Here is a 14,666-nt window from a genome sequence, read left to right as displayed (position 1 = left end):
CAAGACAGGCTACACGTATAGCACAACGATAGCGGCGAACACGGTCGGCGATCGTCGAAAATCTGATCAGCGGGTCAAGCGCGTCGGCTTTTATACAGCAGTAGTCGAATGTTCCAGACTAATCGTTGGGACCCGCGTGCCTTCCACAAAGTTCTACACCATTCGCGTCAGGCGATGAAATCAGATAACACAAGGTTCGGCGACAACAGACAGCCGGATAGAAGCATCGATAACTTTCCAGAAACTTCGGATATAAGCAGGCGCGACCCGCGCTGTGCGATAACATTTGTTAGGCGGCGAAACGTGGTCGCCCGATAATGATAAGTACACGTGTCAATACCCCCCTCTTAGAAAGCATCGACCCAATGCTGCAAACAAACGAAAGTAATAAAGAAAAGCACTCGTAGCAAACTAAATAACAAACTAAGGAAGTTCGTATTAGTCCGTAAAAGGGTTTAAGGCCACCACGTGGACCACTTCAGATCGTGCGCGGCGCCGTTGTGAATGCGAAATGCCGTCTCATAGTCCAGTGCGCCAATACGTCGGACGACCTTGTAGGGACCGAAATAGCGTCGCAGTAGTTTCTCACTGAGTCCTCGTAGGAGTATCGGTGTCCATACCCAAACACGGTCGCCGGGCTGGTACTCGGCAAAGCGTCGTCGGAGGTTGTAGTGTCGGCTGTCAGTCCTCTGCTGTTTCTTGATCCGCAGGCGGGCGAGCTGTCGGGCTTCTTCGGCGCGCTGGAGGTAGGTAGTGACGTCAAGATTCTCCTCGTCAGTGAAGTGCGGCAGCATGGCGTCGAGCGTCGTCGTCGGGTTCCTGCCGTAGCTTGAATGGCGTCATCTCTGTTGTTTCTTGCACCGCCGCGTTGTAAGCGAATGTTACGTACGGCAGGACCGCATTCCACGTCTTGTGCTCGACGTCGACGTACATTGCTAGCATGTCGGCGAGGGTCTTGTTCAGGCGCTCCGTGAGACCATTCGTCTGCGGGTGGTAGGCAGTTGTCCTCCTGTGACTTGTCTGGCTGTATTGCAGGAGGGCTTGCGTGAGCTCTGCTGTAAAAGCCATTCGTCTGTCGGTGACGAGGACTTCTGGAGCACCATATCGCAGCAGGATGTTTTCGATGAAAAATTTCGCCACTTCGGCTGCGCTGCCTTTCGGTAGAGCTTTAGTTTCAGCGAAGTGGGTATGATAGTCCGTCGCCACGACGATCCACTTATTTCCGGAAGTTCATGTCGGAAACGGTCCCAACAAGTCCATCCCGATCTGCTGAAAAAGTCGGTAAGGAGGCTTGATCGGCTGCAGTATTCCCGCTGGCCTTGTTGGTGGTGTCTTGCGTCGCTGACAGTCTCGGCATGTTTGGACGTAACGGGCGACATCGGCGGTTAGGTGCGGCCAGTAGTACCTTTCTTGTATCCTCGATAGCGTCCATGAGAAACCTAGGTGCCCAGTGGTCGGATTGTCATGTAGGGCATGCCGTACTTCATGACGCAGCGCCGACGGAACCACAAGAAGGTAGTTGGCGCGGACTGGTGAGAAGTTCTTCTTCAGGAGTAAGTTTTTTGAAGCGTGAACGAAGACAATCCACGCTTAAACGCCCTAGGGACAACGTCGGTGTGCCCATCCAAATACTCGACAAGGGCTTTTAGCTCCGGGTCTCCTCGTTGCTGCTCGGCGAAGTCTTCCGCGCTTACTATTCCAAGAAAGGCGTCGTCATCCTCGTCAGCTTGCGGCGGCGGGTCAATGGGGGCGCGTGATAGGCAATCGGCATCTGAGTGTTTTCGCTCGGGCTTGTAGGCTACAGTGACGTCGTATTCTTGTAGTCTGAGGCTCCACCATGCCAGCCGTCCTGAAGGGTCCTTTAAGATAGCTAGCCAACAGAATGCGTAATGGTCGCTGACCACTTTTAATGGCCTCCCATATAGCTAAGGGCGGAATTTTGCTGTAGCCCTAATGATGGCGAGGCATTCCTTTTCGGTCGTCGAATAATTGCCTTCTGCTTTTGACAGCAACTGGCTAGCATAAGAGATCACCCGTTCAAGTCCGTCTTTTTCTGGACTAGGACGGCACCGAGGCCTAGGCTACTGGCATCAGTGTGGATTTCGGTATCGGTGTTCTCGTCGAAGTGTGCAAGTACCGGCGGCGACTGCATGCGTCGTTTGAGTTCTTGAAATGCATCGGCCTGCGGCGTTTCACACTTGAACTCGACATCACATTTGGTTAGAGGCGTTAGCGGCTCCGCGATGCGTGAAAAGTCCTTCGCAAAGCCCCTGTAGTATGCACACATGCCAAGGAATCTGCGCACTGCCTTCTTGTCGATGGGCTGCGGGAACTTTGCGATGGCAGCTGTTTTCTGCAGGTGGCGGCGCACTCCAGAATTGTTGATGACGTGGCCTAGTAACAGAAGCTCATCGTAAGCGAAGCGGCACTTTTCCAGCTTCAGAGTGAGCCCTGATGACTTGATGGCCTCTAATACTGTCGCAAGCCGCTTAAGGTCATCGTCGAAATTTCCGGCGAAGACGACGACGTCATCCAAGTAAACAAGACAGGTCTGCCACTTCAATCCTGCTAAAACTGTGCCCATCACGCGCTAGAACGTTGCAGGCGCCGAGCACAGTCCAAATGGCATAACCTTGAACTCGTACAGGCCGTCTGGGGTGATGAAGGCGGTCTTTTCACGATCTCTTTCATCTACTTCTATTTGTCAATAGCCAGACTTGAGGTCCATCGACCAGAAGTATTTAGCGTTGCAGAGCCGATACAATGCGTCGTCTATCCGTGGGAGGGGGTATACGTCCTTCTTCGTGATCTTGTTCAGACGACAATAATCGACGCAGAAACGTAGGGTTCCGTCCTTTTCTTCACCGAGACTACAGGAGATGCCCACGGGCTTTTTGACGGCTGGATGATGTCGTCGCGCATCATTTCGTCGACTGGGTGCCTTATAACTTCATGTTCTCGCGTAGAAACTCGATAAGGGCTCTGGCGGAGTGGTCGAGCGCACTTTTCGGTTATTATGCGATGCTTTGCGACTGTTTGTCGAATACTTGATGACGTCGAAAAGCACTCTTTGTATCGTCGAAGTAGAGTTCTGAGCTGTTGTTGCTTAATCGTGGGGATACTTGGATCAATGTCGAAGTCTGGTTCGGGAACTTCGGTCATCGGGGTAGATGCGGCAGAATCCGAGAGGACAAGCGCATTGCTGGTTTCCAGAATTTCTTCGATTTATGCGATTGTCGTGCCCTTGTTGATGTGCTTGATCTCCTGGCTGAAGTTTGTCATCAACACTTTGGTGTTTCTTCCGTGCAATCGAGCGACCCCTCTTGCTCAGTCGAGCAGTAGACGTTGGTCGCCTCAGATGACGCCTTTTACGTCAGCGGGTGTTTCGGTGCCAACCGAAATAACAATGCTGGAGCGAGGCGGGATGCTCACTTGACCTTCGACCACACTCAAGGCGTGGTGACTACGAGGGCTCGACGGCGGTATCGCTTTATCTTCCGACAGCGTTATTGACTTCGACTTCAGATCTATGATTGCGCCGTGTTGGTTCAGGAAGTCCATACCGAGAATGACGTCTCGTGAACACTGTTGGAGGATAACGAAGGCGGCAGGGTAAGTCCGGTCATGAATGGTTATTCTTGCCGTGCAGCTTTCAGTCGGCGGGATGAGGTGTCCTCCAGCGGTCCGAATTTGAGGGCCTTACCATGCGGTCTTAACTTTCTTCAACTGGGCGTCGATGCGTCCACTCATGACGGAGTAATCGGCTCCCGTGTCTACTAAGGCGGTGACTGCGTGGCCGTCAAGAAGCACGTCGAGGTCGGTGGTTCTTTGTCTTGTGTTACAGTTAGGTCTTGGCGTCGGATCAAGGCTGCGTCGAGTTGGCCTGTGGCTGATACGCGGCGTCGTCAGGTCATCTTTCGTCAGCGTATTCTTTGCTTCCAGACTTCGTCGGGATGGCGGCGTCTCGTTGACATGTCGTCTAGACAGGATTTTCGGCGTATTCGTCGGAGGCGGAGGATGTTCGTTAATTCGATGGACAGCAACCGCACCTTCATCGATTGCTGCTTTTAGTTTTCCGTATATGGGCTCGCAGAGCCGCCCCGTGCTGAGCCAGTGCATGGACGGCGCTGCGGTGACAGGTAGCGGCCTGGCGACGGCGACCGGGACGGCCGTCGAAGGCTCCACTGAGTAGCGGCGAGGTAGTCGGCGATGTCACGAGGGCGTTCACCTTCCCGAGGGCGCGGTGCGTTGACGGCGAACCCTCGCAATCCTAGGTCGCGGTATGGGCATGGACGGTACACATTGCGGCTTCGCCGCAGTAGTAGCAGAGCGGGCGGTCGTCAGGAGCGCGCCAAGCGTCTATTTTCCTCGGGTAGCTGCGCTGGGCGACGGGTGGGCGTGCTGGCGGCGGCGGCGGTGGTCGACGGAATTGTGGCGCTACAGGGCCCTGGCGTAGTCGTGAAGGGGGACCTTGATGGCGGGCGAAGGTGGCGTAGGTCATCGCTTCTGCTTGGGGCTGCGATGATTGTGGTTGTACCTCGGGAACTCCAAGGGATCGCTCAAGCTCATCTTTGACGATTTCGGTGATTGAGGCTACTTGAGGTTGCGACCTAGGGTACAACTTCTGCAGCTCTTCCCGTACGACCGCTCTGATAGTCTCGCGCCGATCGAAGGTGGCCAGTGATTGATTTCCTGGGTAGTTGGTAGAGTTCGTGTGGCAGTTGAATTGCCGGTTCCGCATTTCGAGTGTCTTCTCGATGCTGGTGCCCTCGCGAAGAAATGCTTCTACGGTCTTCGGTGGGCTTCGTATCATTGCGCCAAAAAGTTCTTCCTTAACACCACGCATGAGAAGGTGGACTTTCTTCTCCTCAGGCATATCCGGGTCTTCGTGGCGGAATAGACGGTTCATTTCTTCCGTGAATATGGCAACGTTGTGATTAGGTAGCTGCACTCGGGCGTCCAGCATGGCTTCGGTCCTTTCCTTGCGCACGACACTCGTAAAGGTGCGCAGGAAGCCGCTACGGAATAGGTCCCATGTTGTCATGGTCGACTCCCGGTTCTCAAACCACGTTCTGGCGGCGTCTTCTAAGGCAAAGTATACATGCCGCAGCTTGTCATCCGAGTCCCAGTTGATGAAAGTCGCGATTCGTTCGTAGGTCTCCAGCCAGGATTCCGGGTCTTCAGTAGCTGCTGCGTGGAACGTCGGTGGGTCCGGAGGTTGTTGCAGAATAACGGGAGACGCTGGGGCAGCCATTGGGGTTGCCTTGGCCACGATCTTCTTTATCGTTTCAGGTAGAAGCCCGTGCTCTGTGGGCAGTCCTTGCAGTTTGCGGCTAGCACGCTTGTCTTGGGCGATCTCTGTTTTGTCCTCGGGTTGCGGGCTTGGATCGCGGCTTGGCGGGGGCGTTCGGTACATGAACGCAGAGCACCTCCACCAGATGTCACGTGGAGTGACGTATGAACACAGTAGCAATACTGTGAACTACAAAACCTATTCTATTGGGCAAAATTGTGCCCACAAAACAGGCTAAACGTATAGCACAACGATAGCGGTGAACACGGTCGGCGATCGTCGAAAATCTGATCAGCGGGTCAAGCGCGTCGGCTTTTATACAGCAGTCGTCGAATCTTCCAGACTAATCGTTGGTACCCGCGTGCCTTCCACGAAGTTCTACACCATTCGCGTCAGGCGATGAAATCAGATAACACAAGGTTCGGCGACAACAGACAGCCGGAAAGAAGCGTTGATAACTTTCCAGAAACATCGGATACATGCAGGCGCGTCCCGCGTCGTGGGATAACATTTGTTAGGCGGTGAAACGTGGTCGTCCGATTAAAATAAGTTCACGTGTCAATAGTTTTATACCCGTGATATTTGGTGGAGGTGCTGGGTAAGTGCCTTTGCCACGGAGCTCCACAGCGGACGTCTCACCAGCCTGGGAACATGCTTCCAGTGGAAAGCAACGCGTCTAAAGCTGCAATGCTGACTACGCATGCCGAGTACGTTGATCTACCTACGCCGCAAAACATGAGCAAGTTCACAGGCAACAATGTTGCTAACGAGACAAATGGTAGAAGATATATGAGCGCGTCAGCAAGGTTAACAGGCAGAATCCAACCATAATGCTGGCCAATGTCATGTTGTACCTCGACGGAACACCGTGAACGTGGTTTTACACACACGAGGAAGAGCTAACCAGCTGGGAATTGTTTTGAGAGAAGCTGTCCGACGTTTTTGGCCATCCGACTCCTTGGCAACTAGCCACCAAGCACGTGCTCAAACTGCTACCGAGCCGTATGTCTCCTAATTCAAGACGTCCTTGCCCTCTCTCCGTCCATGCCAGAGGAGGACAAAGTTGGACACATTATCAAAGCCATCGTGGACGACGCATTCAACATTCTTGCCTTGAGAAACCTAGCGACTGTCGGCGCCGTCATAAAGGAATGCCGCCGGTTCGAGGAGGCGAAGAGTCGCCGTATACACAATCAGTTTACTTGGCTACCAAATACTGCAGCGACCTATTCTTGTACCGGCCCCACCGACCAATCTAGCTTGCCACTGCCAAGCGAAAACATGACCCGCATTGTACACCGTGAACATGAAGCAGCGTTTCCGGTCTTGCCTCAACAGACGTCTTGGAACAACACTGCATAGACGATATCGCTGATTCAGTCCGTGGTTCGCCAGGACATCGCTCAGATGGGTCTTCCCAGCGCCTGCTCCTTGAGTCGTCCTGACAACGGTCCTGCTCCTATGCATCGGCCCTATCGCAGTCCACTTACACTGCTCGTTATCCCTACACTGCCCGAAATCGATCGTACTGGCGTACACTTGACGACAGGCCGGTCTGTTTCTGCGGCGCCCGAATCGGTCACGTTTTTCGTCACTGACGTGGCCGTCCCCGCCTCGAAACACCTCCTGGAATTCAAGTTCGCCCCGAAGTTCTTCCCCCGTTGCTTCTGCGACGCTTCCGACTCCACTACCTATTGTCTTCAATGTATACCGTCACGTGTCCTAAAATTGTATGTTCTATTATCTTTCGTGATGTACTAATTAGTGATATGGGTCTGTAGTTGGCAGGAGAGTTAGTGTCACCTGATTTATGCGTTCGTATTCTCTTCACTCTTTTTTTCAGTTGTCTGGCACACACGCAATTGAAAGTGACATGTAATAGAAATTTCCAAGAAATCTGCTGTAGCGTTCTGCGTATCTCTTTAGGAATTTATTATTGACAACGTCAGGACCATTAGATTTTTTTCTTTCGTAAACCAAGTAGAAGTTTAAAGATTCCCGTGTCAGTTATGTTTAGTCGATTAATGCTGCAACCTATTGGAGTGACTGGGGAACATAATCGTTACCTATGCTAAATACTGATTGGAAATGCTTGTTGTATGAATTAGCTTGAGCGACATTTTCGTCATGGGGCCATTCTGACGTGACTACATTGTCCGCACGAAAGAGATTCCAAAATCTGTGCGGAATATTTTTCAGAAAGTTAGGCACCGTAGTATTACTCTATTAAGATCACGATTTGTCTAGCTTCATTTAAGTTCTTCCTTGGCGCTAATCAGCTTTGATGTCAGGAATTTCGGTTATCGCTATTAATCAAGATTATGTGCAAGGTGCAGAGTTTCAGCCTGAGCTGCAAGGCCGGCCTTTTCATGTTGTACGCAACCAACGTTCTCGGTGTTGGCTGGGGAATATAAAAGATCTCTCAGGACCTCTAGCTCGATGGAGCTTTCGATAACAAGAGCTTGATGTTACCATTGAGCGCAAGCCGGGTAAGGAACAGCGATGCGGAGTGTCTGGCTCGCCGTCCTATTGCCACTGGCGGCACCAATCTCAAAGGGGAATTGTTTTCTTGCTGCTTTGGTACTATTACATTCACCCAAAAAGCCTTGAGAAGGCGCACAGCTGTGGCCACTAAACCACTAGCTTGAGGGATGCACTTCGCAACCTCCTTGAGAATTCGCATGCCAGGCACGATCGTTTGGCCTTCGCAATGACGTTCTTAACAAGTAACATTTCCAGCCTAATGACACCATATATCTCCTTGTACTCTGCTCAAAGTTCCGCGCAGAGATCTTTCGCGCCTGTCACGACGAACCTTCTTCTGGCTACTTGGACTTTACGCGCAAATTGACCAGAGTTCGCCAGACGTACTATTGGACTAAATTACTGAAGACTACGGAACGCTACCTGTAGACGTGCCGTGTCTGTCAACGCCACGTCGTTGCGCCAATGCTACCAGCTAGTTTTCAAAAGCCTGTTAATCGCCCATGCGGTCCATTTGAGAACGTTGTTGTTGACTTACTCGGTCCATTTCCAATCGTTTCTGCTGTCAACGGATGCAGTGTGGTCGCCTTTGACTATATTACCCGGTACTGTGAAACCAAGACCGTTCCGCGAGTCACCATCTCCGATATTGCGCTATTTTTCGTTCAGAACATTGTTACCTCTCCGCCATAGTGCGCCAGGCGTAGTCATCATGAATTGCGGCGCAGACTTCACAGCACAGCTTGTGCACGAATTTATGCATCTAAGTGGCCCTTCACGGCGAAAAACTACTGCGTAACATTCGCAAATCAGTGGCCTAACCGACCGCTTAAACAATAGAATTGATAATGATGAGACATGGTCTCCATAAACGTCGTCGATGGCCACAACAACTGAATTTAATTGAATCGGTTTTTACGTACCAAAACCACGATTTCATTATGAGGCACGCTGTAGGGGGGGGGGGGGGGGAGAAGCTCCAGATTGATTTTGACCAGCAGAGGATCTTTGACCAGCCCCCAATGGACTGAACACGGGCATGTCACCAGAACTTGGGTGATGTGTTCCCATACGTAACATTCGCTAATAATACTGCGCTTCAGGAAACCAAAGAATTCACTGCTTTTCGCTTACTGTATGGATGTGCAGTTACACACACGTTGGACGCCATGCTGTTGCCTTACGCATGCACAGCTGCTCTCCCGGATACTGACTCAGTGCCCGAACGCACAAAAGGAGCTGTGCGACAGCTTGTGCGTCACGTATTCAGTGTAAACGAAGTTCTGATGCCACTATTACAACCTTCCTCACAGAGAGGTCGTGTACAACCCTGGCTATCATATCTGCGAGTGGAGAACCATAGATCTTGCAGGGCGCTACGAAAAGCTCATACGCCACCACATTGGTCCACACGTTGCTTTTCGACGCCTAAACAAAATGAACTGCACAGTGATCAGATCAGACTCTTCACGGTGCTCCCACCGTGAACCTGTGCCAAAAGTCGTGCACATGGTTGCGATGAAGCCATATTACTCACGGTGACTTACCTTTTCTGTAATCTCATGTCGACTCTTTTTGTGTGCTTTTTTCCATGCGTTATCTTTTTTCTTCTACAATTGTCGGTTTCGTGACCTGATTCAATTCTGTTTGAGCATCGGGACGGTGCATGTTTCAGGGAGCGGATATTTCCAAGCTTGTTTTTCATGATCCTTCCACAATCTTCATAATGAGATTGGGCGCCCCTTTGCGGTCTCGATGGATGTAGAAGACGACGTGAACGACGTTTGTGGTTGTTGCCACATCAGTAAAGGTGTCGTTAGTGGCCAGTGGACTTCTCTGTTTCGTCTCGTTAAATGGTTAGCGTTAAATTATCGTTAAATTACCGTTACCATTAAATGGTTACCGTTAAATGGTTACCGTTAAATGGTAACAATAAATGCTGCCGCTCAAGCTTTCTCCGAAATTATTTTTGTAGGTCTCGGAATGTCACATAACTGTAAGACAGCAATGACGTAGAATAGGTAAACTAAAAGCCTCCAGCGAGTCATAATGCTGGAACCTTGCGTCCGAGTGAACACAGGAAGTATTCAAGAAGATCCGTAGTGCAAGGGTTCGAGTTATTTCGAGAACTTAGAATTCTTTAGCGCGAGCCGAAAGTATTTGCAGGTCAAATTTTTCACCTAACACCTACACTGCAATGTTGTCAGGGCAGGCGGAAATCGAGTCTGCGGCGTGCGGCTCAGCAGCAGCACCCTACACCCATTAAGCTCCGCCATTAAAGTTATTTTTCTCGTAATTCACAAAAACCATCAGTAGGTTAGGTACGCTTTTCATTAAGGTGTTGAATGCTTTCCTGAAAGCTTACTCAAGTGCCTCATCACCACGCATGTTGCAGCAAGTGGCAAAAAGAACACATGATTTATAGATCATCATGGTCAGTGACTATGGTCAGGTCCTGGTGCCAAGTATGTATCACATGTATGTTCTTCCAGTTTATCAGCAAATTGAGGAGAGGTACATCGCGTGCAAGCATGTAGTACGTGTATGTTCTGCAAGTTTATCAGAAAATTGAGGAGGGGTACATACATAGTGATGGCATCGGGTTTCTAACACTCAGTTTGGTTTTAACAATCAGTGACACTCAGGTAGCCGCATTATAGGAGTAGGAAGAGAATGCTTGGTCCATGTAGGAGGAAACGGAGAAAATATTGCGATTGAAGAAGTTAAAGAAAAAAAGAAATCTGGTGCAGTGCAAACGTGATATGACATTGAACTAGCGTTGTACCTTCGAAGTTTGCCTATGAGAGTGTTCCCCAGCACCAGTGGGTGACTGAGCTCGTACACTAAGCACACTTATTGAGGGTTTCAGAGTCTGTACCACATTAAAAAAATAATCAAAGTGTCTCGACACTACGTTCGGTATAGAGATGTCGATGCAATTCATTCTAAACATTAGCTCTATGGTTATGTTTTGTACTAAGCGAGTACGTTTGAAAAAACTTTTTTTTCAGGTTGTCAACTATCTTGGATAAGAAAAAACAAGCAAGTCATCTCAGTGGCGCTTTCCTACATGCTCTTCAGTTTACAATGCCATACAATAAAGGTTCGCTACGTTTGGCCTACACTCTGCTTTTTTCTGTGTTCATGTATTCACTGAACCCTTTACAGGTCCATCTGCTAAGTGAAAACGGTCTGCAGTTGTGAAGTTTCCAGCTCTGACGCTGAGCCATCAAGCGATGCTGCGCGACTGTCCAATTTCCCATAACTGCTAGTCATAAATTTCCTTGTGGTACAGAAACAAAATAATTTGAATGTATGCAAATGTTATATTAAACAAATCAACAATTGATTCATCAGTAGGTTGACTCAGACACAATTGAAGCAATAAGGCATGAAAAAGAACTAACTTTGCTGTTACCGCAATTCTCTGATTGATTGGATCATCCGGTGAAGCTCATATTTCTGCATAGCTAGAGTCTATATAATTTCTTGCATAGGTACCAATAGTCTCCAGGTAATTTATGCGCACTGATTTTGGTCCTTTCTCATTTTCGGACATGAGCTCATGTTTTTCTGAGAAGAGCAAAACATATTAGCGCATTTAGCATTTATTGTAGCAGTTGTGTTTCTCTCGGGTAATTCATGATGCAAGCAGGAAGTTCGTTCAGTGTAGGTACGGCTCAGCAGAGGGAGTAGACTAGTACTTGTACAAACGCCAAGTATAAACTGTCGCATGAGCACTAATTTAAAAATTTTTTATGAGCTGCGAAACATAATTTGGTCGCTGAAAAGCATTAAACGCGCGCTAAGGCAGCGACGTCTAAAAGAGATTGCTTCCTTGCGGGCTTTTAATAACATGCAGAGCGGGTGGTATCTAATTTTAATGCCTACAAACAACAATAAGGTGCATGAACCAAGATTTTAACGATAGCCCGCAATTCAGGACGGTTTTGTGTCATTGTGCTTTTTTAAGCATTGCCAATGAATCTTGCATATGAAAAGTGATTTTGTACTGTTATTGTTGGTTTCAGAGGATTGAGCCTGTATGATGGGAGGAGGAGTGCGACGTCTCTCATTAACTGTGCTGCATGCTTTTTGTCTTTAATAAAGCGAAACGTTATTTGTCTTTTCCGATTTCCCGCGGCTGTTCCTTCTCCTTCTTTTGCGGAATAGCTCTTGCTGAATACATAAGTCACGCTGAAATCAATGTCGTAATTACTCCGTCGTCGCACCACTGTCATCCCTGCTGGCTCCTGGCAATCGCCGTGCATGATTTGCTGGCACCACACATAGCTCAAGCTAATGCAGGATACAGCGTGAATTAAGACGGGTCACGTAAGTCACGCTGATTGTGTGGTAAATGCTAAAGGGAATGCCGTGATTTTGCCGTCATTGTACCATTCTCATCCACGCTGACTGAAGTCTTGGATCGTTGGCCGGCACCGGACATATTGAAAACTAACATAGAAGATGCTGTGAATAGTGACGCACTTAAGCGCGAACGTGAGCTCCAACACCAACACGCCATTGTTCTTAAGCTGCCATCGTCAATCTATCAGTGTCAGAATTCCTTCTTTTCCATCTTGTCATCTTCCTTCAGCGGTCTTCAATCTAACACTGTCACTGCACGTCATTTATTCGCCATCAAGCCATCATCTTTGTGCCGTCATCGTCATACTGTCATCATAAAGAACTCGTGATCTGTCCATCACATTCATTCCATCGGCGTCGTGTCATTGTATTTTTGCGTCGTTGCCTCAGAGCGCGAAATTCCCGGTAGTCGTTTAACTGTCACTTTGTTGTAGGGATTCCGCTGTCCCATCCCATTGTCATCCCACCATCGTCGTCATTCCGTCTTTGCCATCCCAGTGTCATGTCGTCAAGGGCGCGCTGTCATCGTGTACAATTACTTTAATTCCATATTCGTCATATCACTGACGTCACGTCGTCGTCGTGAAACCAGTCTAATCCTTTTAGAATACTCATCTAACCATCGTCGTGCCATCGCTGTGATTCCAGCTCCATCACTACCATCGTCACAACGTTGTCGTCATGCCATCATTGACGTACCACCGGCATCGTTCGTTCAAAGTTCGCCGGGGCATTGCACAAGCCGAAAGGCTGTACCCTGAGCTGATATAGGCCGTATGGTGTGATGAATATGGAGTTCTCATGGTCCATTTCATCCATGGCAATTCGCCAATATCCAGAGCCAATGTCTAGCGATGAAAAATACGTGGCACCGTGGAGACAATCCAGAGCATCGTCAATGCGGGGAAGTGGGTATACATCTTTATTGGTGATCGTGTTTAGGTGACGATAGTCAACGCAGAATCGCCAGCTGTTGTCTTTCTGTTTGAAGAGAGTAACAGGGGAAGCCCACGGGCTGGAAGAGTGTTCAATAATCCATTTGCCAAGCATTTTGTCAACTTCGCTCTGAATAACTTGTCACTCACCAGGCAGACACCCTAGGCAGGCACCCGGTATGGGCGTCGGCGAACAGGTGCTGCATCGCCGGTGTTTATACGATCCTTCAGGACCGTAGTTTGACCCAAAGGGCGTTCGTTCAGGATGCAATATATTTGTAAAATCTTTGTACGTTTTGCTTCTCATGATATGGCAGCAATTTACGTGGCACCGATTTGACAGTTAGTGCAATTAGGCAGTATGTTAGAATTGATCTATATGGAAATATTTCATGTTTTTATGGTTTGGTGCTTTTTCGACTTGTACTCGTACGGTCTAGTGCTACCAATGCTGCCGAGTGATCGTATTTTCCGACGTGACAAATCATGTCGGACTGTCTTGTTTGCCAGAAACTGCTTCACGACGATGAGCCATACCTATCATGCTGTGAATGTGATTTCAGTTATCATGCGGGAACTTGCTCGGGAGTAACATTAAATACGTACCGAAAAAAATCCTAGCCAGCCTTGAAATCTTGGAAGTGCGCAACATGCGAAACAGGCAGGACCAGAAGCGGCCCGAGCACAGCAAATGACGACGAAAGATCAGAACTGAACCTAAAAAGCGAAATTTCAGAAATACGCCACAAGTTTGCTGTGCTGCTTGAAATGAGAGTCAAGATAGACGCTCTGGAAGAAATAAATGAAACGGTGACAAGCGTTGAACAGGCAATGCAGGAAATGGCTACAAAACATGATGAAGTCATCCTTGAGATGAAGAAGCAAAACGCAGACGTTGCAGGCCTTCGAAAACGTGTGGAAAAACATGAGATCATGGTAAAAGAGCAAGAAATCGACAAACTTGGGAAAGACTTGAATGATTTCGATTAGTACGGCAGACACCTGAATTTGGAAGTGCATGGTCTGCTGCATCATATCAATGAAAACTTGCTAGAAAAGTTTAACTGTTTAGCGGATGATCTCGAGCTTCCACAACTTTCGAAACAGGAAATTGAAGCCGTCCACCGCATTCCGGCGAAAGTCAAGGCTGACTCAGTTCACGTTGAAAATGAAACCATCAGCACAGAGAAATCAGAAAGAGTCCCACCTATCCTGGTTCGCGTCACTTCTCGTGCGACGAGAGAGGCATGACTCGGGAAAAAACTTAACTGAAAAATCAAAGTAAAAAATTCACCCGAATGAAAATCTCACAGAACAGAACAAAACGCTTCTCGGCCATAAGAAGACGCGGCTGGCTGGCACAAGAAAGTTCGCCTGGCACAAGAAAGGCAAATTTTTCATGCGTCGTGGCCCTCGTTATGGAGTCATCGGGCTTATCACAATGATGACCTTGACAAAATAAGATAGTCAGGCAGTATGGTTTTGTATGCGCGTTCTTCAATATGGCAATCCCTTTTCAGGAATGCGAGTACTACGCCAAGCTCCCCTTCAAAGAGAGCATAGATGTAAATGATAGAAATCAG

General features: G+C 48.8%; 1 protein-coding gene across 3 annotated transcripts in view; it reads left to right on the top strand.

Annotated features, from left to right (window-relative positions):
* LOC129384665 (uncharacterized) overlaps positions 1–10,890 on the top strand; it is a 173,030-nt gene extending 162,140 nt beyond the window's left edge. For all 3 annotated transcript variants that reach the window (XM_055070267.1, XM_055070265.2, XM_055070266.1), the window contains exon 8: positions 10,789–10,890. In XM_055070267.1, coding sequence (XP_054926242.1) covers positions 10,789–10,809 — 21 coding nt within the window. In that variant the 3' untranslated portion in view covers positions 10,810–10,890. The remainder of the gene's footprint in view (positions 1–10,788) is intronic.
* Positions 10,891–14,666: the final 3,776 nt, after the last annotated feature.

The sequence above is a fragment of the Dermacentor andersoni genome, chromosome 5 (genome assembly GCF_023375885.2).
Source record: "Dermacentor andersoni chromosome 5, qqDerAnde1_hic_scaffold, whole genome shotgun sequence".
Lineage (NCBI taxonomy): Eukaryota > Metazoa > Arthropoda > Arachnida > Ixodida > Ixodidae > Dermacentor > Dermacentor andersoni.
The sequence above is the reverse complement of the archived record's forward strand: the minus strand, read 5'-3'. Positions and strand labels throughout refer to the sequence as shown.